Source organism: Taudactylus pleione, unplaced genomic scaffold, assembly GCF_031769625.1.
Source record: "Taudactylus pleione unplaced genomic scaffold, aTauple2 ptg000095l, whole genome shotgun sequence".
NCBI lineage: Eukaryota > Metazoa > Chordata > Amphibia > Anura > Myobatrachidae > Taudactylus > Taudactylus pleione.
Genome location: NW_028284497.1, coordinates 21,421,040 through 21,443,533, shown reverse-complemented (window position 1 = coordinate 21,443,533; position 22,494 = coordinate 21,421,040). Strand labels below are relative to the sequence as shown.

General features: G+C 45.2%; 1 protein-coding gene across 1 annotated transcript in view; it reads right to left on the bottom strand.

The window, feature by feature from the left end:
• The window catches only part of SHC3 (SHC adaptor protein 3), a 206,523-nt gene that overhangs the window by 38,039 nt on the left and 145,990 nt on the right, over positions 1-22,494 (bottom strand). Inside the window, exon 4 of the mRNA XM_088470053.1 lies at positions 21,426-21,489. Within this exon, the coding sequence (XP_088326179.1) occupies positions 21,426-21,489 (64 nt within the window). The remainder of the gene's footprint in view (positions 1-21,425; positions 21,490-22,494) is intronic.

Genomic DNA, 22,494 nt, shown 5'->3' with positions numbered 1-22,494 from the left:
CAACCCGATGGTGGGGTGAATGCGCATGCATGGAATGGGTCTTGCATCGGCTCTCATAGTGGCCCCTAAGACACAGCCTGATCCACAGGCAGCGCCCTTTTGAGTGTGAGGAGGCCGGTGGCACCGGACAGCGCTCCTGAAAATGGGGGTGTCATGCCCATTTTCTTGGGTAGGCTGAGGCTAGTGCTGCATCTTCCAGCGCAGATTTACTGGCCTCGGCTATGGATGTGAGATCGCCATTCTGAGTAACCTGAAGGTTATTCAGATGCCAGTGTTCTCACAAGTGATACGATGCTGCGTCCTCGGACGCAGCACCAATCCTGCAAACATGAGGCGTCTAAAAACACAAGACACCTTAGACAAAGACGCAGCTGCTGTGTGTCCTGTGTACAACTTTATATCAGTCCCTATATTCATAAACTGTGTAAATTATATTACCAATTTTGCATTTCATGCATTGAATATATGAGGAGATACCGCTTGGAAACCCATATTCAACCTTGAATTTACACAGCCAACCCCAAGACATCCTCACATTTATCTAAAGACCATGCAAAAGTTTAAAAGAAAGTATGTAATTTTATTATATCTTTTTCAATTTAATTTATCTAATTTAAGCGCCACTCTGTTTTCCCACTACATTTTCTCCTTAACAGTTTGGTGTGAAACCAGGGAATACAGAGGTTGCTAGAACCTTGAACTGCTCTTTGTCACTTATTCCATGCTAGCTGGGATACCCAGCATTGCCCGGGTTGAAAACTGGACCCTGAACACACCTGCAGCCTTTATTTGTTTACATTGTACTCACCTATAACCCCATTCCATTGATCCTGAAAAGGACCCCACTGTTTGCTAAGATGCATGCAAACAGTGGTATAACTACCGTGGGTGCAAAGGGTACGGCTGCTATGGTGCCCTAGTTGCATTTGTGACCAGCCACTAACCCTGCACCCAGTCACTCACACAAGGTAGGCCAGTCCAGTCAGGGCCGCCGAGGGGGGCCCGGGTGTAAGCGATGTTTATTTGGTGCCGGTCCGCCAGTTGATTACAGCTGGCGCACCGGCAGGCAGATATGGAGACACAGCGGAGCCAGTAGCAAGGCAATCAGAGCTTGCGGACTGGCAGCTCCTGATTGGCTGCTGGTCTGAGAGCTCCAATTTGGCTCGCAACCGGCACCAGATTCAAATTGCACCAGCTCTGTCCGTCCATGTCTGCGCTGCCTGCTGGTGCACCAGCTGTAATTAGTTGGCAGCCTGGCACCAAATCCACACCTGCTGGCTACTGATGACACACAGGAAGAGGCGAGAGGCTGCTGGAGGGACACGTGGAGGTGTTGCTGGGGGGGCATAATGTGTAATGGGCATTACTGTGTTGCATAATGTTATAAGGGGCATTACTGTGTGGCATAATGTGTAAGGGGCACTACTATTGTGTGGGATAATGTGTTATATGGGGCATTACTACTATGTGGCATAATTTGATCATCTGTAAAGGGCATAACTGTGTAGTGTAAGGGGCATTATTGTGTGGCATTATGTATAAGGGGCACTACTACTGCATGTGTACAATGGGTACTACTGTGTGGCATAACCTTAATGGGCTATGTGTGGCATAACATGAATGGGTTCTGTGTGGGGGCAAATGTATGTGTGTGTTTTTACATCTGGGGGGGCATTTTAAGATCTTGCTATGTGGCCCACAAAGTTCTAGTTATGCCCTTGCATGCAAACACAGAGTGTTGGCTAATATATATGATCACTTTAAAAAGGACTACCTCTGGATTTAAAATTAACTTGCATGAGTCATAAAGTTTGACACTTGCTCAGACTGTGAGGTTAAAAGGATAGTTTTGTAGCTTTCACACAGGTTTTTGGCAGACTGCCAATTTCCACTGGAGCAAGCAATGGAATCTGTGTGATTTAAGTGTCCCTGTTTTTAGGGATTGTGTGACTGTGTGTGGTCCTGACGAAGTTCCAACTTAGGCAAAAACCTAACCCTATTAAAACTACACCACCATGCCAAATTTGGTGGAGCTAGGTCCAAATCTCTGGCCGTGCATAAAGGACAAACAGACAAACACGCTTTCTATCATATTATATAGATATTTTGAAATCACCATCACGCAACTGAAGGATTAAATGGTTATTATAATACAGATTACTTATTAAAAAAACAATAGGGAATATACACCTATCAGCCATAACAGCTCTGACCCATCGAGGCATGGACTCCAAAAGTAATAAAGATAAAAGAAAGAATATACTCCAACACTAGAGATTATATACAATACAATGTTAGTAGACCAACTCACAATTTCAAGCAGTTATTTAATATTAATAAAATGTATACATTTATCACAATACAATATAAATAAGAGAGTATAAAATGCATCTGTTATTGTGAAAAATGCAATAATTTCAACACAGTAGCTGTATGTAACTATAGATACATAATGTATCATGTGCAAGTTAATATAGATACAGTCTTATTTCAGAAGCTGAACTACACTGTTTCTCCAGAAGACCTGTGAAAGCGTCCTGTGGTATCAGGGACGTGCAGACAGGGTAGGCAGAGCCTCCCCTGTCATTCTCCTGAGAATTGATATAATAATAATTAAAATAATCCAAAGAAGATATTTATAACTTATAAACATCTTCTTTGTTCATTGTAATAATTTTTATAGATAACACTCACCAGCTTTGTGTAGCTCTCTGGGACTGCAGGGAGATGAGAGATGAGGCAGCACCAGCTCTGCCTTGCCTCTGTATAGTCAGACACTGCTTTCAGATCTGGGGGCGGGGCCAGGCCCGGCGACAGGGGGGACTACGGTTACACCTGTACCAGGCTCCGAGGTCAAGAGGGCCCCGAGGACCAGACGGGCACAAAACAAGGCCGCCATAGCCACAGCCCAGCCTCAGCTCCTATTCCCATGTAGCCTGACCCGGGCAGCGCTGGGCTCTTCCAGGTGGCTCAGCTGCGGCCTGGGCAGGGCCTGACTTTCAAGTGAGCAACTTGACAGCGTGACTTCATGTGTCGGGCTGGGTGCTGGGGACGGAAGGTGATGAAGGGGCATAAGAAGCAGTTAGGGGCTGGTGCAGAGGAAGGTGTTAAGGGCTGGGGACAGAAGAGGATGATAGGGGCTGGGTACACAAGAAGGTGATATTGACTAGGTACAGAAGAAGGTGATAAGGGCTGGGGCAGAAGGTGACACTGGCTGGGAGCAGAGGAAGGTGATGTGGGCTGGGGATAGAGAAAGATAAAGGGGCAGAGGAAGGTGATTGGGCTGGGGGAAGAGGAAGGTGATGGGGCTGGGGGAAGAGGAAGGTGATGGGGGCTGGGGATGGAGGAAGGTAATGGGGTCTGGGGACAGAGGAAGGTGATGGGGGGTTTCTGGGATGAGGATGGTGATGAGAGGCTGAATTTAAAGAAGGTGGTGAGGGGCTGACGGCTGAGGATGGCTGGCTGCAGATATCATCCCTCCTACCACTGAGGCATCCACAGCACTGCCATTAAGAAGACCTTGCAAAAAATGGCAGACAAGAGCTACAGCCTGCATCATCAGTAACAGAGAGACGGTGTGGTAAGTCAGTGTATTTTTACTTTATTTAAATGCTGTCATATATTTCAGTTAACAATATCATGCTTCACATATCACACATGCAGGGGAGGGATATGCGGGATCCGGAGTGGTGGTGAGACATCAGTGTACTGGGCCCTGAGAGTTCTGTTGCCGACCCTGGGTGGAGCCACACCACAGGCAGTAAGCTACGCAGAAAGAGAGCTAATAGAGGCAAGACTCTGAGTATGGGGGGCGTGCCTTGAGCACTGATGGATCCCTTGGATGTGTCATGTGACCAGGAAGTGCACTGCAGTGTTTAAAGATGGAGCTCAGTCAGTAGAAGCAAGAGAAGACACAGTGATGCAGGCAGGAGAATCAATGGACACTGAAGCTTAGCGTAGTGAGGGGAGAGTTACAGTGAGTAAGGGGTGAGACAGGATCCCAGCAACCCATCTCTATGTGTGCTGCCCCAGCCAATGACCTCACCGCATGTCACTGGTGTGACCTGGACTTTGTCTGTCCAATGAACAACCAAACCAGCAAAGTACTGATCATACAGGGTATTATTTATCCACATTTACATTTACATACACTAAAGTCAGCGCCAGAGATTATCTTGTATTATCTTGTATTGTATATACATCTTTGGAAGTAATTTGGGAAGCCTACGTTTATCTCCTCGGCTTCAGTCTTTAGATGCTATGGCACAAGCCATTCCTATTTGACTCTATACCAAGATGTCAGCTTCAAGGATTATCATGTATTATATATACTTCTTTGGAAGTCATTTTGGAAGCCTACGTTTATCTCTTCGGCTGCAGTTTTTAGATGCTCTGGCCCCAGCAATTCCTATTTGACTCTAAACCAAGATGCAGCAGATCCTTTAAGTCCTGTAAGTTGCAAGGTGGGGCCTACATAGCTTGGACTTATGTTTCCACAGATGCTCAATCGGATTGAGATCTCGGGAATTTGTAGGCCAAGTCCACTCCTTGAACTCTTTGTCATGTTTCTCAACTCATTCCTGAATAATAATTGCAGTGTGGCAGGGCGCATTATCCTGTTATAATAGGACACTACAATCAGGGCATACCATTGCTATGAAGGTGTGTACTTGGCCTGAAAATGAACAAATATTTAGGTATAAAGTTCACTCTTCACCAGTGGTGTCACAAGGGGGTTGCGGGGCCACACCCTGGTGTCACCTGCCGAGAGGTGACACAAAATTGCAGACTCCTCCTCAGTGACAGGAGCAGGGTGCTGCACTGTAGCATTACGTGCAGCACTCGGTTCCTGACACAATGAGGAAGCCGGCACTGCAAACAGACTGGTCCCCGGGGGCAGTCAGCATCTCCAGGACCCCCGGAGTGACTAGAGGCCACGCTCCCTACCCGCAAGGTCATGCCCCCTTTTTGTAGCACGCACTACAAGCTTACCCGCCCCTGCCGGCACTGGTTGTCACCAGAGGGAGGGACATCACTGTTGTTCACCACACTTAACCAGAGACAAGAAGTCCCTAGTGTCTGGAGCTTGAAGACCTGGGGGCATCCAAATACCTGTGAGCATATAGAACTCTATGGGTAAGGCAGCTTGCTATAGATGAACACATTGGAAAATGGTTCTAGAGATCTCATTATTTATACAGGTATTGCTTTAACAGTCTGGACTCCTTAGTCTATTACTGCATACAAGTAACTTAGTAGATAAGTAACATTAATTCATCATGCAATACATCACAGGTGTTTCTCCTAGAGTTTGCTAATCCAAACTATATTCCATTACAGTAAGCTAGAGTAGGACAGATAATGGCACATATTGACTTATTGATTGTAAACTTTGTTTTGGAAATGCACATCACTGTTGGAACAAAGGCAGTAACAAAATAAGACTAAAGGTGCCCACACACATAGCGACATTTTACACGATTTGGCCGATTTCGACGAATCGGGTAAAAAAGGTAAAAATCATGAGTTTATACTCACGAGCAAGATGCCGATGCGCGTCCCCGCTCGTCGTACATCGCATCTTCTGATCTGCCGTGCTGTAGGGCAGATTAGCCAATCTAGGATACAATGCATTGGCTGCAAGATGGATCTTTAGTTAGATTGGACATTTTAACTCCAAATCGTGATCACGACGGCAAGGGAGCTCCCGTGAAAGTTCATGATGAAATTGGCCATAAAATCGTATCGTGAGGACATCGGTATGTGTGTGGGCACCTTAAAGAGACCAACTAAAATAACCAGTTAACCATTCAGATATGCTAGTTTCCGTATATTTAAGGTCATGGGCCATTCATCATAAGGGGTCCAATAGGACCACCTGATATTCAACAAACTCCGAAAACTTCAGATGGCGCTTGCTCTCGTAGCCTCGCTCCTTCCAATGGGAAAGAGTTCCAGGGATGCGAAGAGTGATCCGAGCGGATCCCTTCATCGCCTCCTCACTAACTTCCTGGCAGCTTTGCCTATGCGTGACTTCAGGTCACACATGCGCAGAAGCCAGCGACGGGAACAGGTTGGAATAGCCTACAAACTTGCAGCCAGTTATAAGTTGCTGCAAATCAGTGATTTTCCTGTGGTTTGCAATAACTGGCGAGTTGGAAGCAGAGTTGATAAGCCGCCAGCAATGTGCATGTCACCCGTTGCTGGCATTCAAACTTTTAAAAAAAAAGAATGTTGGTTTTCGCAAATTGGAGGCTATTAGATGTACTGCTAAAAGTAAGTTTTGATTGACGTGTGAAGAGGAGTGGGTATCGTGTAGACTAGTATATGGAGGGAAAGAATAGGGTGTGGGCGGTATTCACATATTTTATGTAATGAGCTAGTCATCTTCAACTAATACACTTATGCAGAACCATAACTAGACTATTGGGTTCCCCAAGCCAGAAAGAGCATTGGTTGCCCCCTTATTTTTCAAAATGGGACATAAGATACAAGCCCGAAAAAGGGGCGTGATCTCATGGGGAAGGGGCATGACATATCTGATTTGTCCCGTACAATGATGAAGGGAGACCAATCCCGTTGTACCACTTTTATCCAGATGTCTGTGTATATAAAACACAGAATTACAACAATTACATAAAAATTATATAAAACCATATAATAAAATATAATACATATGTACATTTGTCAATTATTGCACAAACAGTATGGTTATTTGTAGATAACACATGTCACTTCAGACTTAACCTTCCCATCATAAATTGTAACTTTCCCACCACCCAAAAAACCCTATACCCTACATCTCCACACCCTTATCCCCAAAACTCAATCCCACCCCCCCATCGCCCCCTCCCCCCCCCACACACACACACTCCTAACCTAACCTTGCCCTTAAGCAGCGGAAAGCTAAGAAAAGCCATCCAGAAGTATGTAAAGTATTCCTCTATAATTTATTCCAAACCTCCAAGTAAAAAGACAGAAGCCTCAAGGATTGACAGGAAACAAGATTTCCGCCACCCAATCAAGGGGGCCTCAGATGGCGCCGCAACCCGGGACCAACTGACGCCGTCCATCCTCTCCCTGTCAGCATCCATCATCCGTTTCACCTCGTGCAGAACTTCGCCCACCACCGCCTCACAGGGGAGGACTGTGCCCCTAATGCCAATTTGACACTGTGAGTTCCATGGTTTATCCAGATGTCACTGCCAAATACAGCATGAATCGAATGTCTGCAGTGATGATACACAATAATTATGCAATATAACTCACCAGCTGTAGATGTAGCAGAGCGCCGGTTGTCCATCAGAAGAACAGCTGGGGACAAGCCTGGAGTAGGCAGTGTAGATCACCGACTGAACGTATAGAAAGTTAACAATGCTATTTGTAGTGTATATACAACAAATATCAGCGGTGGGGAGATCAGTGTATGTACCTTGTGCCGGCAACTGGACTCACCAGCAGAATTATGGGGCAGATTTCTCTATGTGTAAGGTGTCTGACTGCTTTGTTAGAGGTGATAAATAAATTACGATGTGACTGTAAGTGTTTGGGTAGGTGGCCAGGTGGAGGGGGAGTCGGCCAGGGAGGCGATAGTGGCAGCCATGAGATGTTGGGGATAAAGAAAGAGGAAGCTACAAGTGAGAATGATTATAAACAGAAATTTGACAGGTGCCGCCTAACATCACCCTCTGCCCGTGCCGAACAGTGTCAAACGCAGGATTTTCAAAGGGGGGTTTCCAAATCCTTGGTTAAAGAACCAATGAAAAAACATGTAGCCACAAATAGACAGACAGACAGTTAGATAGATAGATAGATAGATAGATAGATAGATAGATAGATAGATAGATATAGATACAGCTTACACAGGATTTAGGACCACTATAGTAAAATATACCACTCAGCCTATGATGGGGTACACACACACACACACACACACTGACTGACACAGACACACACACACACCTCTATCGATAAAAACATGAATGCAGCATGCAAATAAATACAACCAGCATGATTTATTAAAGCCCCCTCCCCTAAGTATTGGTTCGCCCTTTGCAGTACCCCCAGTAGTAGTCCCCCTTATGCAGTGGCCCCAGTAGTACCCCTTCTATAGTGTCCCCGGTAGTAGTCCCCCCTTTGCAGTGGCCCCAGTAGTACCCCTTCTATAGTGTCCCTGGTAGTAGTCCCCCCTTTGCAGTGCCCCAGTAGTACCCCTTCTATAGTGCCCCAGTAGTAGTCCCCCCCTATGCAGTACCCCCAGTAGTGCCCCTTATATAGTGCCCCCAGTAGTGGTCTCCCTTATGCAGTGCCCCTTATACAGTGTCCCCAGTAGTAGTCCCCCCTATACAGTGCCCCCAGTAGTAGTCCCCGCTATGCAGTGCCCGCCCAGCCCCTTATATGGGGCTGGGGGGGTACTCTCCCATCACCAGCTGCGGGGGGAGCTGGAAGGCTCCAGCCGGCTCCCTCCATGGACGCAGCAGCCAGTGAGAGTCTGTATAACTCTATTGGCTGCTAAAATAAACACACTGCCCAGAGATGGCGGCGGTGCGTTTGTTAGTGTGTAGTGCGTAAGTGATCGGCGGGCAGGGAGGGTTTCTGGGTACTCAGAACCCCCCTCCATGCGTGCCTGCTGACAGTGTCGCCCACAGAGCCCTGCATTTTGTGTGTCGGCACAGCTTGCACACCTCTAGTTGCGGCCCTTCTGAAAGTAACAGGATTTGGATACAGATTAGGATTTGGGGAACAAAGGAAAGTACAGAGTAAAGAAAGACACCATGACATCAAGCTTAAAGGGTAAGGTTTATGGATTTGTCGTTAATAGAGATCATCAGGTCAGATAGGTCTCTTCTGTTGAGTGGTAAAAAAAAAATATGACCTCAGTTCTGAAATATTCTCTTTTCATGAGAAATAGATCAATATTATTGGTTTACCCCACGCATTAAATAACTAGAGTACAGACATATCAAATATGTGTACATTTAGAAAAAAAAGTCTAGCAATGGTAACAGAAGAGGGCCTCCCTAATTTATTTTGCTTTGGCTTATTTTTTTCTCATTATGGGCCAGATTTATAGGATACAGATGTGTCATCATATCCTATTGCCGCAGTTGTGCCAAACAGCCCTTCTTGGCGCAGTGGCAAACGCAGGATTTCTAATTTCCGCAGTGGCCAGTCAATGAAGAGGGCATAGTTAGCACTTATCCAGCTTTAATATGCATCATACAAAGTATATTGTGTGTCATAATTCCAACATATACAGGACAAGTGATTACAGTAAGCCATAGATACGGCAGTAGGTCCATCCTGTCTGAGCAGAATGTTTTTCTTCAGATGTGGGCTCCATTCCAGAGCATTGGGGCAAGTCCGGGTGTCTGGGGGAGCAGCAGAAGAACCTAGCACTGCCCTGGACATATATGTACATATTAGTCTCCTTATGTACTGGATAGTGTATTATTATACAGTATTAATAATTAATCCTATTGATGGTCTATAGCAGTGCACCCCTAACAGTGCATGTTTTCCACATCTCCTAGTTGGTGCACAGGTATATTTATTACTGGCTGACACATTTTAAAAGATCCACAGGTGGTGCTAATCATTTCATTTGTGATACTGAGAAGGACATGCAGCACTAGTAACATTGTATAATATTACTATTTCTGTTGTGGTCATGGTGTGGACTGGGGAGGGGGGTTTCCAGGCAGACGGAAACCCCCCTGCGTTTGCCTATGTGGCGTGTCAGGTCCCATGCGCCAAGTCTTCTTCATATCTTTTTCACTTAAAAACGCAATATGAAGCGACAAAACCGCTTAACAAAACTACACTGATTAATCTTATATTCAACGCTTGTATATCTGTGTGTGACTTAGTCTGAATCTGTATACAAAGTGCTACCATACAGCGGGCACAGCTTTTTTTCACGCCAAGTTAATCTCCGACTTTGTACATAACTAAAACTAATTAAAGTTAAAGTTGCAGCCTGATGTGTCTGGTACAGAATGAGTGGTGTTTGGCTGAGTCTGCTTTGCGAATAAGATGCAAATTTAAAGGAAAAGTCGCTCTGCTACACCCCTTGGCCAGGCATAATAGCTTTCAATATTTACACTAAAACTATGGTGAGTATTTGATAATCAGTATTTAATAGGGATATCAGCCTGGCAGTTCAGGATTCCTCCCTTAATTAACACATGATTAAAATATAAGAGTATAGATGTAATAGAATGTAAAGAACTATAAAATTGGGTAAGTGGAGTCACTATAGAATCTTTAAGATTCTTAGGGGTAAATTTACTAAGATGGGAGTTCTAATTAAGAAGTGATGTTGCCCATACCAACCAATCAGATTCTACTTCTCATTTATCTAGCACCTTCTAGAAGATAATACCTGGAATCTGATTGGTTGCTATGGGCAACTTCACTTCTTAAAGGAACTCCCATTTTAGTAAATTTACCCCTTAGCCTCCTCTTCTGTGAATGGGACAGTTAAAGAGTCGGCCTAGCAGAGATAATTTGATGTGGAACAATTGTGTTCCAAAAAGCAGATTTATTTAAAGGGGAAAGGGGTCTTGTTTGTAAAGGTTCACATAATAATCTGTCATAATCTGAAGGATGGGTTTACTAAACTAAATTATTGTGGCTATGCCATAGTGCAGCTATGTTGTTAGACACATAGAGTCATTTTGTAAGGTAAGAAAGTAAGCAAGTAAAGGCACACATCCACTAGAAGACAGGCAAAAGACTTCACGATTACGACATTGTAATCTTGCAGTCGTTTGTCAGTCTGTGATGTGCCCAGGGATGGTTCTAGGGGCGGGCTAACAGGGCCGTCGCCCCGGAGCGCCGGCCCCTAGAAGGCGCCGCTGAGTCCCCTCCCCATCAGTGAGCTGGAGGAACCTGTGGTTGCCGCTTCTTGCCCGCTGGCGCCACAGCTCTCATCTGCTGATGGCGCTTTCTGGAGTGGAGGAAGAAGAAGGCTGTGCTGTGGCAGTGAGTGCATGACACTCAAGGAACCATTCGAAGGTTTCCTGCCGCCTGAGCCCACCGCGGCGATTCGCCACTTCCCTTCCCTCCCCTCCCACAGTGCAGGACCCCCGTGGCATTCTGGGAGTCCCTGAATCCACAACGTCACTGAGCGCGCATGGGAGAGTCAGGCAACTCACCAGGACACGGAGAGCAGCAGCAGCTTGGTGGCAGTGAGTGTTGGGGAACTTGGCTCATTTGATGTAGGGGCATGGCGGCGGTGCACGCAGTACTGCAGGATACTCACACCACCTCCACTCACTCATCAGCTCCCACCAGTACCTGCTTGTTCAATAGCCTGGGCTGTGATTACTGCTGCAGCCCCTGGCCCTGCCTGTGCCTGACTCTGATTTCTGGCCCCTGCTGTCAGACTGTGTGCAAAAAGTATATCTGATCATTCATATCACATTGTATGGGGCAATATCCTGTGCAGCATAATGTGTAAGGGGCATTACCCTGTGCGGCATAATGTGTTATAAGGGGCACTACTACGGAATTGGTATGAAATCCCAGCAGTTTGGATGCCTGCTGTCAATATACCAACAGCAGCATACCGATGCTCAGGATCACGACAAGGGTCAGGTAAGTATGGTAAGCATCCCCCATTGTGCCCCTAACCCTAACTTTCTGTTGTTGCATCCTAACACTAACCCTCCCCACCCCTTGGTGCCTAAATCTAACCCTCCCCCCTTAGTGTCTAACTCTAACCTCCCCCCCTGTGGTGCCTAACCCACCGCCTGGGGTACCTAACCTTCCCCTTCCGTAGCCTAATTCTAACCCTCCCGTGATGCCTAAATTTAACCCTCCCCCCGCGGCTAAGACCTAACAAGCCCTTCTACACTTATGATCAGCATCCCGGCTGTCGGGATTCCGGTGTCGGCATGTCCTCTACTGTCACTGGCATCTGTCTTCTGGTTGGGTAGTGGCATTCCGGCGGGATTTCATCAGTCGGGATGCCGGCTGTATGTATAATAACTACATCCCACTCTACAGTGTGCCATAATGTGTATAAGGAGTACTACTGTGTGGAATAACGTGAATAGGCTGTGTGGCATGACATACAAACGCTGGCAGTGCCATATTCACAAACGGTGCTGCTGTTCCCAATCACTTCCAGTCTCCCAGAATGCTGGTAATGCCAGGTGTGACGTCGTCACGCATGGCAGTGCATCCACCTTCTGCTGGGCGTGTTTCCTAAAGTGATGAACAGGGGGCAAGTCACAAAGCCACACCCCCTATTGGGGAGCGTGCTCAGAAAAACACCCACTTTTGCTTCTGCCTGATTTTTTTTTTTCAGGGGGGGAGGGGCGGGCGCCAATGGGAACTCTCGCCCTGAGCTCCACAAGGTCTAGAACTGGCCCTGGATGTGCCTACATTGAATGAGCAGTCGTTCAGTGTAGGCACATTAATCATCAGCAAACACGTTGAACCTGACGTTATCGTTATAGTCAGGTTGTACAACATATTTGCCCGATGATATATGTCTAAACGACCTGTGGGAGCGAGCACCGCTGGTCGTTTAAGAAATTTTTTTAAACGATGTGTGAATGATTTTCAAACGATTATTGAATGATTGAACGATAACGATATCTCGCATGCTCGAAACCCGGATAGCGACGGGCAATCCGTCGCTCCGGGTCTCGTACCAAAGGGGGCATGCTGTCGATGTTGAGTGACAGCACACCCCCTTTGGTGGGCGGGCCGTGGGGGGGGTGGCTGCCCTACCAAAGGGGTCTCGTCACAAGCCTGATGGTCACGATGGTCTTGACCATCGCGCCCATCTTCCTGGCCGCTCGCTATAGCTGTGGGTGGTCACCCACAGCTATGCGAGCGGCCAGGAGGCCGTTCTAAAAAAAAAATAGCCCGGGCCTGATTCAGAGCGAGCGCTCTGTCAGAGCGTCCGGCTCTGAATCAGGGCCACTGATACAAGAGCAACAAGACTAATAAATAGTCAATGCAGGAAATTTACCCATTGGTAGCTGATAGACAAGTTTAATTCTTAATAGTTGGATTTCTGGCCCTCCAGAGATCCAGCAGGGTGAAATGCTTCCAAATGTATTGAATGCCTGCTTTCGGGAGATGGTTCAGTTTGCTGTTCATGTTCTACCTATCCAAGGCATTAGAGGCCACTAAATTAAAATCACCTCCCAATACCATGTTAGTATCATTTTAAGCGTATAGCCTGGCAACTAGATGAAGAAGAAAAACTGTTTATAATACACGTTTGGAGCATACAAACTGCACACGGTGATACGCATCTCATTTATAGTGGCATCAGCTATCACATACCGACCTCTAAAGTCAACTATTTGAGAATGAACAATAAAGTATATATTATGTTTGATTAGTATAGATACCCCACTAGACTTAAACGATGCATAAGACAACATTTTATAATGAATCATAGAGAGTTTGACATGCTTTCTGTCAATGGTGTCTCCTGTAAAAGAGCAAAACCAATCTGACTTTTTAGCAGGCACACGAGTAGATTCTTCGCTTGCTAGGAGAGATTTTTTCCCCAACATTAAGGGGCCAATTCATGATGTTAATTATCGGGGTCCGAACGGACCCCGATAATTAACATTCTAATTCGCCGCGTCCATCGGAGCAATTCAGCATTGCTCTGGCGCGGTGGCAGCTGATGTGAAATCAGCTGCCCCCGCGAGCGGCTTCACTGCTCCTTTTCGGAGCAGTGAATCTTTTCACTGCTCCTGTCGGAGCAGTGACGGTGGTGTGCATGCGCGACCTACAGGTCACGCATGCGCACAAGAGCCCCGACGTCCGGCGGAACGAGCTAGACAAGGGCGGAGGGATCCGAAAGGATCCCTTCTTGCAACCCAGACCTACTTGCCATAGGGAAGAGCGGGTTGCAAACCCCAAGCGGGGCTATTCGCCATCTGAAGATGGCGAATGCCCCCGCAGTCAAGCTCCGAAAATATTATATTTTCGGAGCTTGATGAATTCTGTCTCCATACTAGTGTATGGGGACAGCGGGCCATTCCGCAAACGGAAGGTAAGTAGGAGATATCTGTGATATCTCCTGCTTCACCTTCTTAGAATTACCCGAATACTTAATTGTCACAATTGCAGGTGAAAATGTGCTTTTTCATCCGCTTTTGTGATTATTAAGTGATGATGAATAGGCCCCTAAAAGTGCATATTTTCTAATCTCCCAGCATAGCAGGCCATAGTGACAGTACAAAGAAATCAGACACATAGGGCCAAATGTAACAGGGTGTCAGTTTTAGTAACAGTACAAACTCGCACTTTTTTAAAAAGCCTGCGAACTTTTCAGCTCGAGGCTACTGCATTTGCGAGTGCAGGCGAGTTTAGGACTATGTAAACTGACACCTTTTAATGCGAGTAGCATTAAAAGGTGCGAGTTTTAGAGAAGCCATCACAGATCAGTGAGATCCGTGATGGCTTCAGTATGTGTTAAAAAAAAAAAACATGCACCCCCTCCCCAAAAGCATAGCCAGCCCCGGGCTTTATAAAGCCTGTTCTGGTTCTAAAAATACAGGGGCCAAAATGCATAGGGGGCCCCTGTATATTAAGAACCAGCACAGGGCTTTGTTGAGCTGGTCCTGGTTCTGGAAAATCAGGGGACAAAACGAGTAGGGGTCCCCTGAAAATTCCAGAACCAGCACCGAACTCTTTCTAGCAGGGCGATAATGCCACAGCCAGGGAAAACCTTTCACCGGTTTCCCCGGCCAAAGCATTATCCCTGACTGCTAGTCAGTCCAGGCCGGGGATCCCTGGGGAGTTGAGGACCCCCCCAATAAAGGGGTCCCCCTCTCCAGGGCACCCCAGGCCTAGACTGATAGCCCGGGGCTATCCCCGGCACCCTAGGGCGGTGGGTCCCGGGTTGATAGTGTAAAGTGTAAAATTAAAGTTTCCATATTGTCTTTGGTTGTAGAACCACAAGTACCAGCAAGCCTCCCCTGCATGCTGTATTTGGAGAACCACAAATACCAGCATGCGGGCCCGCTGGCACTTGTAGTTCCACAACTAAAGAAATACGTAAATAAACAAACATTCACCGTGAAAGTATAATTTTAATAAAACATACATGCACACTCAAACTCACACTCACACATACTCACCTAGTATCCGAAGTAATCCATAGGGGTGTACCTGAAAAAAAAATCCATACTCACCTTTCCTATGCGTCGATCACGTCCTCTTCTCCAAGTAGGCAATCCAGGGGTTAATTAAAAAAAACGCAAAAAAACCCGATCCATACGGACTGAGCAAAGGTATGTGTGTACACATACCTTTGTTCCGCGTAAATGACCAGGGCACACGTGTGCCCCGTCAGTGAAGGGGCCGCCAGCCAATCAGGGAGCATCTCCGTCGGAGCAGCTCCCTGATTAGCTGAATGCGGCCAGCCTGTGTGTCCCATAGACGTCTATGGTGAGAAATCCCCATAGACGTCTATGGTGAGAACCGCTACATCGTAGCCGCAACATTGTATCATTGATGTAACCACAAGATTAACCTCAATTAATCTTGCGGCTACGATGTAGCGGTTCTCACCATAGACGTCTATGGGGATTTCTCACCATAGACATCTATGGGACACACAGGCTGGCCGCATTCAGCTAATCAGGGAGCTGCTCCGATGGAGATGCTCCCTGATTGGCTGGCGGCCCCTTCACTGACGGGGCACACGTGTTCCCTGGTCATTTATGCGGAGCAAAGGTATGTGTACACACATACCTTTGATCAGTCCGTATGGATCGGGTTTTTTTGCGTTTTTTTTTTTTAACCCCTGGATTGCCAGTGGACATGATCGACGCATAGGAGAGGTGAGTATGGATTTTTTTTTTCAGGTACACCCCTATGGATTACTTCGGATACTAGGTGAGTATGTGTGAGTGTGAGTGTGAGTGTGCATGTATGTTTTATTAAAATTATACTTTCACGGTGTATGTTTGTTTATTTACGTATTTCTTTAGTTGTGGAACTACAAGTGCCAGCGGGCCCGTAATGCCCCGCATGCTGGTATTTGTGGTTCTCCAAATACAGCATGCAGGGGAGGCTTGCTGGTACTTGTGGTTCTACAACCAAAGACAATATGGAAACTTTAATTTTACACTTTACACTATCAACCCGGGACCCACCGCCCTAGGGTGCCGGGGATAGCCCCGGGCTATCAGTCTAGGCCTGGGGTGCCCTGGAGAGGGGGACCCCTTTATTGGGGGGGTCCTCAACTCCCCAGGGATCCCCGGCCTGGACTGACTAGCAGTCAGGGATAATGCTTTGGCCGGGGAAGCCGGTGAAAGGTTTTCCCTGGCTGTGACATTATCCCCCTGCTAGAAAGAGTTCGGTGCTGGTTCTGGAATTTTCAGGGGACCCCTACTCATTTTGTCCCCTGATTTTCCAGAACCAGGACCAGCTCAACAAAGCCCTGTGCTGGTTCTTAATATACAGGGGCCCCCTACGCATTTTGGCCCCTGTATTTTTAGAACCAGAACAGGCTTTATAAAGCCCGGGGCTGGTTATGCTTTTGGGGAGGGGGTGCACATCATTTTTTTTTTATTTTAAAACATTTAACATAAGTACACACAGAAACATGTACATATCTCATGGATATGTGCATGTTTCTGTGTTAATCTGACCTGCTCAGGATGTACTCGCTAGCCTGAAGCAGGTCTATTATTTGGGGACTTTTGGTAATCTTTTTTTTGCGAGTCTGAAACAGACACTCTATTACATTGGGCGAGTTGATTGTTTTCAATGTGAAAACATCTGGATACAAGTTTGAGAATGGAGAGTTTTAGTAACTCTGAAAAATGCGAGTTTTAGTGAACAGACACCCTATTACATTGGAGAGTTGTGAAAAATTGCGAGTTTAGCACCAAACTCGCAATTTACCAAAACAGACTACCTATTACATTTGGCCCTAAAACTCAAATGCCTTAAAATTCTGACAACAATTTTTAGAAGCAACAAAGGATAAAGGACGTCCATACCCCAGGCATAAATCACAACAGAAAAAAAGCATACAATATAATAGATCTAAACAGAAGAGCAAAGAGAAATGCCTCTTTCGCATATTTGCAATTACAGGGAAAGGCAAACCTACAAACACAGAATGCTCTCACAACATTAACAATAAGTAGCAACATCCCGGCCTTCAGGGACCATGTTGAATCCAGAAATGAACCCAGGAATAAAGGAGCACATGTATCATACAATAACATCATAGAAAAATTCAGGAATAATGATAATAGTGCTCCCATTAATACAGAAAGGACCATAGTAAAGCAATGATGCAATCCTTACTATATAATGGGAGAAATCAACAATAACGTCAAACAATAATAAATAAAGAATAATGCATTATATAATGCATTATGTATGAAGAAGCGGAGCCACCTAGTGCTGTTCTGCACACCAATGTCACTGTCCCAAAACATTAATGAATGGGAGGTAGTCCAGTGGTAGTGCTCCTCCCCCCGCCACACGCCTCACACCCACTCCGCACTCTTGGCCTTGACTTCACCACCCACTTCAAATCTAAAATTGAATCCATACACAAGGACATCACATCCCACCAGATGACCTCCACCCCATCCCCTTCCTCCCCATCTATTTTGACAACTCTGACTTCATTCTCCCCAGTATCTAGAAATGAAATCATGGCTCTAATCCCCCACCCCCCCTCCACCTACCTGTTCTATCCCTGCTGCCTCCTCCGCTTCCTTCTCCTGATGCCTGTTCTCATCTTGCCTATCTCTTAAATCTCTCTCTCTCATCAGTAAACTACCCATTCTGCATTCAAGCATGCCCTTCTCTCCCCCATTCTTAAAAAAACCCACTCTTGACCCTGATAATCTCTCTAATTACCGCCTCATCTCTCTCCTGCGCTTTGCCTTCAAACTCCTTAAGCGGATTGTCTACAACCACCTTATCACCTTTCTTTTCTCCCACTCCATGCCTGACCAATTTCAGTCTGGTTTTAGTTCTTAGGGGGCAACGCCAAATTCAAAATGTTGGTGGCACAGTGCTGCTTTCTCTCCATTCATAGATGTCTGCCGGTGGGCCAACTGTAATCAGCTGGTGACCTAGCACCAGATCTTCTGACAGGCGGCATAGCAGGGCTCAAGCACTGGTTGTAGTTCCAAAATCAAGTGCATGTCCAATCAGTTATTGGTTGCCAGGCCTTGTTAGGACTTCTAGTTTAACACAAGTATTTTATTTAATTTTCACTTTCAACTTTTTCTCTGGTACAAAAGAAGTACTAGAATGAACCCCAGTTCTATTTCAGATGGGTCTGGATATCTTTGGGGGGAGACCCACTCTTTTTTTTTTTTTTGCAGGAATGATTTCCCTAGGGTTTTCAGACTCATGTCATTTTAGAGTGTCCTTGTTATTGTGTGACCTGTCAAGCCTGGCATAGCTTATTGTAGGTAACCAGTTACCAAGCGCTTGTTGTCATGCTGCTTCAGTGGTAACTAGACCAGACTTTAGCATTGATAATGGCCTCTTAATTAGGTAGAGGGGGACTAAGCAGGTTTGTTTTATTTATCCTTTTTTCACAATAAAGATTTGATGATACTGACTGACATCTTTGCTTCGACTTCTTCTCTAACTTTATTTTTGCAACTCAGAATATACATGTAAGACTGAGATTCAGGGGGTATGGGTAGCACCAAAGGGTACCATATACCTGCAGCCTAAGGGTACAAACTGAAATACACAAGGACCCTCTGGCGCTGGGAGGGAACATATATAAAATGTGTCTATGACACAGAGCTGTAACTAGACATTCGGTTACTCACCCATTTAGGAGAGCACAGATGCATGTATCTGAGAGGAGCCACAAGGAGGTCACAGATTAATAAAGTAGAACTGGCAACCACAGAATTAATATAAGGAGATGTTTATAATATATGAATAAACCAAACAGGTTTAAAAATGAATTATTTATTTATTTAATTAATTATTTAAAAATGTAATTTGTATAATATATTACTGGTGTGCCCTGGGTAAACGTGTTACTATAATAATAGCCAATTCACTAAATCAGTCAGTCAGTACGTATATATATATATATATTTTATTTTATTTTTTTACATCATACAGCATCAAAAAATAAAATATAGGTATAAAAATCACATAGACTAAAGAATAAAGTAAAATAAAAATAAAATATATCTTAATGATAGGTAAAACTGGATGCGTTTACAGGTCCTGGCCGTTTCCTGAAGCAGTAAAAGAGCGAGGGTAATGAGAAAGGACCTGACATTAAAAAAATGAGATGAGAGGGAACGATCAGAAAAATAGGAAGGAAGAAACATACTAGAGTTGGACTCTTAGAATAATACATTATCTAGACGGATGTAGAGCAATAAGTGTAAATATGAAAAAGAGGCTGTATATGTAGAGTAAACTGGTAATGGGGAAAAAAAAACACAGGACAGTGTCATTGCCATAGTATTGTGGGCGTGAGTGTAACAAGAGGATGTGCGGCATCTGAGGAAACCGGGTTGGTTCGAGAAAAGTAACCATGGGAATGAGTCATGGAGGACTGGAATGTGTTATACATAGTAAGCTAGCACTCAAGGGGTAATGAAAATGATAGCTATAATGAGTAGGATTATAAGGAATGGAAGAAGGAGAAGAAGGAATGGATTTGTTCCTTAAAGTGCAATCCGTACTGATAGAAGGGGTGAAAGGTGCAAAAGTATTAAGGAAAAACGAATCCATCTGAAAAGATAACCTATAATAAATTACAGCTGATCACATAGGTTGGAATTCAATGTTTTATCACACCTGTAAGTAATGGGCACCTGACGGGTGATATTCAATTGTTTATGCTAATGAGCGATAGTGAGCCCCCGCAGCACTCGTGCCCAATCGGAGCATCAACTGAGTAGCTTCTTTGGGCGCTCATCCGTAGCGGGCACCCAAACAACAATTGAATTCCCCCCATATAATTCAGAAACCCCTTCATACCATAGGGCAGTGGTTCCCAAACTGGGGTGCCGCGGCAGGCAATGATCTAATGAGGCCAGCCAGTGTATTTTTTTGTGTAAAATATTTGTTTTTGGCACGGGTGGGAGAGGGATTGGTGGCATAGTGTACATCGGAGTGGCGGGGTTTGTGAAGAGCGGGGGAAGAGCTGTCACTGTAAAGCAACAGGCAGTGAATCCTGAGGCTGCCTATTGCTGAATGGGGTCCTACGCAGTTTGTTGTGGGAGATCAAGCAGGAAGTATCTGATCTGATGAGCGTTGTTGCAGAACGGCGCTGACAATCACAACTAAAGATAAATAAGGGGTGGTGGACATAGAGAGGGGCAAATGAAGAGACATTGAGAAAAGCAAATAAAGAGACAGAAGGGGCAAAGGGAGAGAGACAGAAGGGACAATGGGAGAGAGCCGAAGGGGGCAATTTGAGAGAGACAGAAGGGTCAATGGGAGAGAGACTGAGGGGGCAATGGGAGAGAGACAGGAGGGGCAGTGGGTAAGAAAATAACAATTTTTCTCTTTCTTTTTTAAATATTTACCGTATAAAATACAAACCATGAAATGCTTCATCATATAAAAAGTACATCATCATATAACTGCAACTCTGCACCTAAATTCATAGATCATAACCTACTTATTTATTTGAACAAGGCGAATCTTCAAGTCTCACAATAAGCTTCAGGCGGCCTCCCTACTTCAGTATAATTGGTTGATTGTGCATGGCTAATCCCACTTAAAATCTGAATATGTAAATATATCTCATCCTGAAAAACCAAATCCTGTGAATATCTTGCATTTTGCTTGGAATCGTCTGATCAGCCCATGTCAGACCAGCTCATAAGGTGCAAATTATTGCTCCTCTCGAAAACATCTCCATATTGCCATACTGAGCTATGCACATGTTTACTAAAACAAGTGCAACAGAGAAAAATAGTGATCATGACAATACATTAGGATGAAATGTCCTTTGTCCTTGACCCTTCTTCTTCTGGTACAGGGATGTATTAACATGTGAAGCGGGGACCCTCCTCTGAGCAGTGGGGCCCCAACAAGCCCCGCATCTTACCTTGTGCCAGCAAGGAGGTCCCTCCTCTTCAGCGGCACCATTTTTCAATGATATTCGGAAAGATGGTGCATTCAATGCGCCGCAACATCTTCCACAAGATATCACTGGGAAGATGGCGCCACAGAGGAGGAGGGACCACTTGTTGGTACATGGTAACTATACTATGGGTGCAGAGTGTGCGGTGCAGGGCCACTCTGGGCCCAGGGGCCCGTGTGCACCACACACCCTGTACCCATTATAAATATGACCATGCTTTCTTATAGTAAAATAAAATGGCCCTACCATGCTTTTTAAAATTATTCTTTTCAAAATATTGGCACAACAAATGTGTAAATTGTAAGAAAACTAGAATGAAATAAAATACCTTTCTTTTCTTGAAGACACCTTTGGTACCTGGGACAGCTTCACACACCCTGCTGAAAGCTTCTCTGCAATAAAATGCAAATATGCAACATTTAATTGAATTACAAATATGAATATAAGTATTTTAATAATTACACTTAAATATTAATTGTTAAAATTAGAATTTAGGTGTTAAGGATGTTAATTATACACAATGGTTAGAGAAGTCTGCTTTGCGTATGGATCATGCCATTTTAGCACGGCGCATGCTCTACAACTGAGCGTACTTATCAATTATAGGCGATTCAAAGTTGCACACATCTCCAAATGAATAGATGTAACTGTGCGTTCACATGTAGTCTAAGTTGAGTAAGGACGTGTCATGGGCTAATTGTGCATACGCAGAGATCCCTGTTATATCTCCAATTTTATGCAATTTTACGCTGATAGTGATGATGGCTACTGTACCAGGCAGATGGATAGGGGAGGTGCAGGTGCATAGATGCTGCCAATTCTGAATATAGATAGAGATCTGCATTTCCAAGCATGCAATGAGGATTATTTGTGTGCATTCTGAATCGTTCCCAATGTGTGAATTCTTTAGAATTATCTGTATTCTTAGATTAAATTGACATATATTGTGATCTAATATTAATCTACAGAGAAAACAATACACAAATATCTACTTTTAATATATTTTGTGAACAGATTAATCCAGCAATAAGGACTCTCATCACTTGTCTCCATTCTAACACAACCAACCTGCTTAAATAGGGCACATAGATAATTGATGATCCATACCACACAGGGGCGTCGGAACAATTTTATGTTGGGAGGGCAGCACGAATGCTCCCCCCCCTCCCCGTCTCTCCTCCCCTCCCTCTCTCTTACCTGAGCGGCGGCCGCGGACGGTCTGGAGCTGTGCTTTATAGCAATAGGCTGCACAGCCCTGCACCGCACAAAGGCGGAAGTGTAATATGTGGTGTTTAAACTTAAAGACCGCACGTTACACCTCCTCCTCTGTGCAGTGCAGGGGCCGTGCAGCCTATTGCTATAAAGCACAGCCCGACTGTCCACAGCCGCCACTCCTG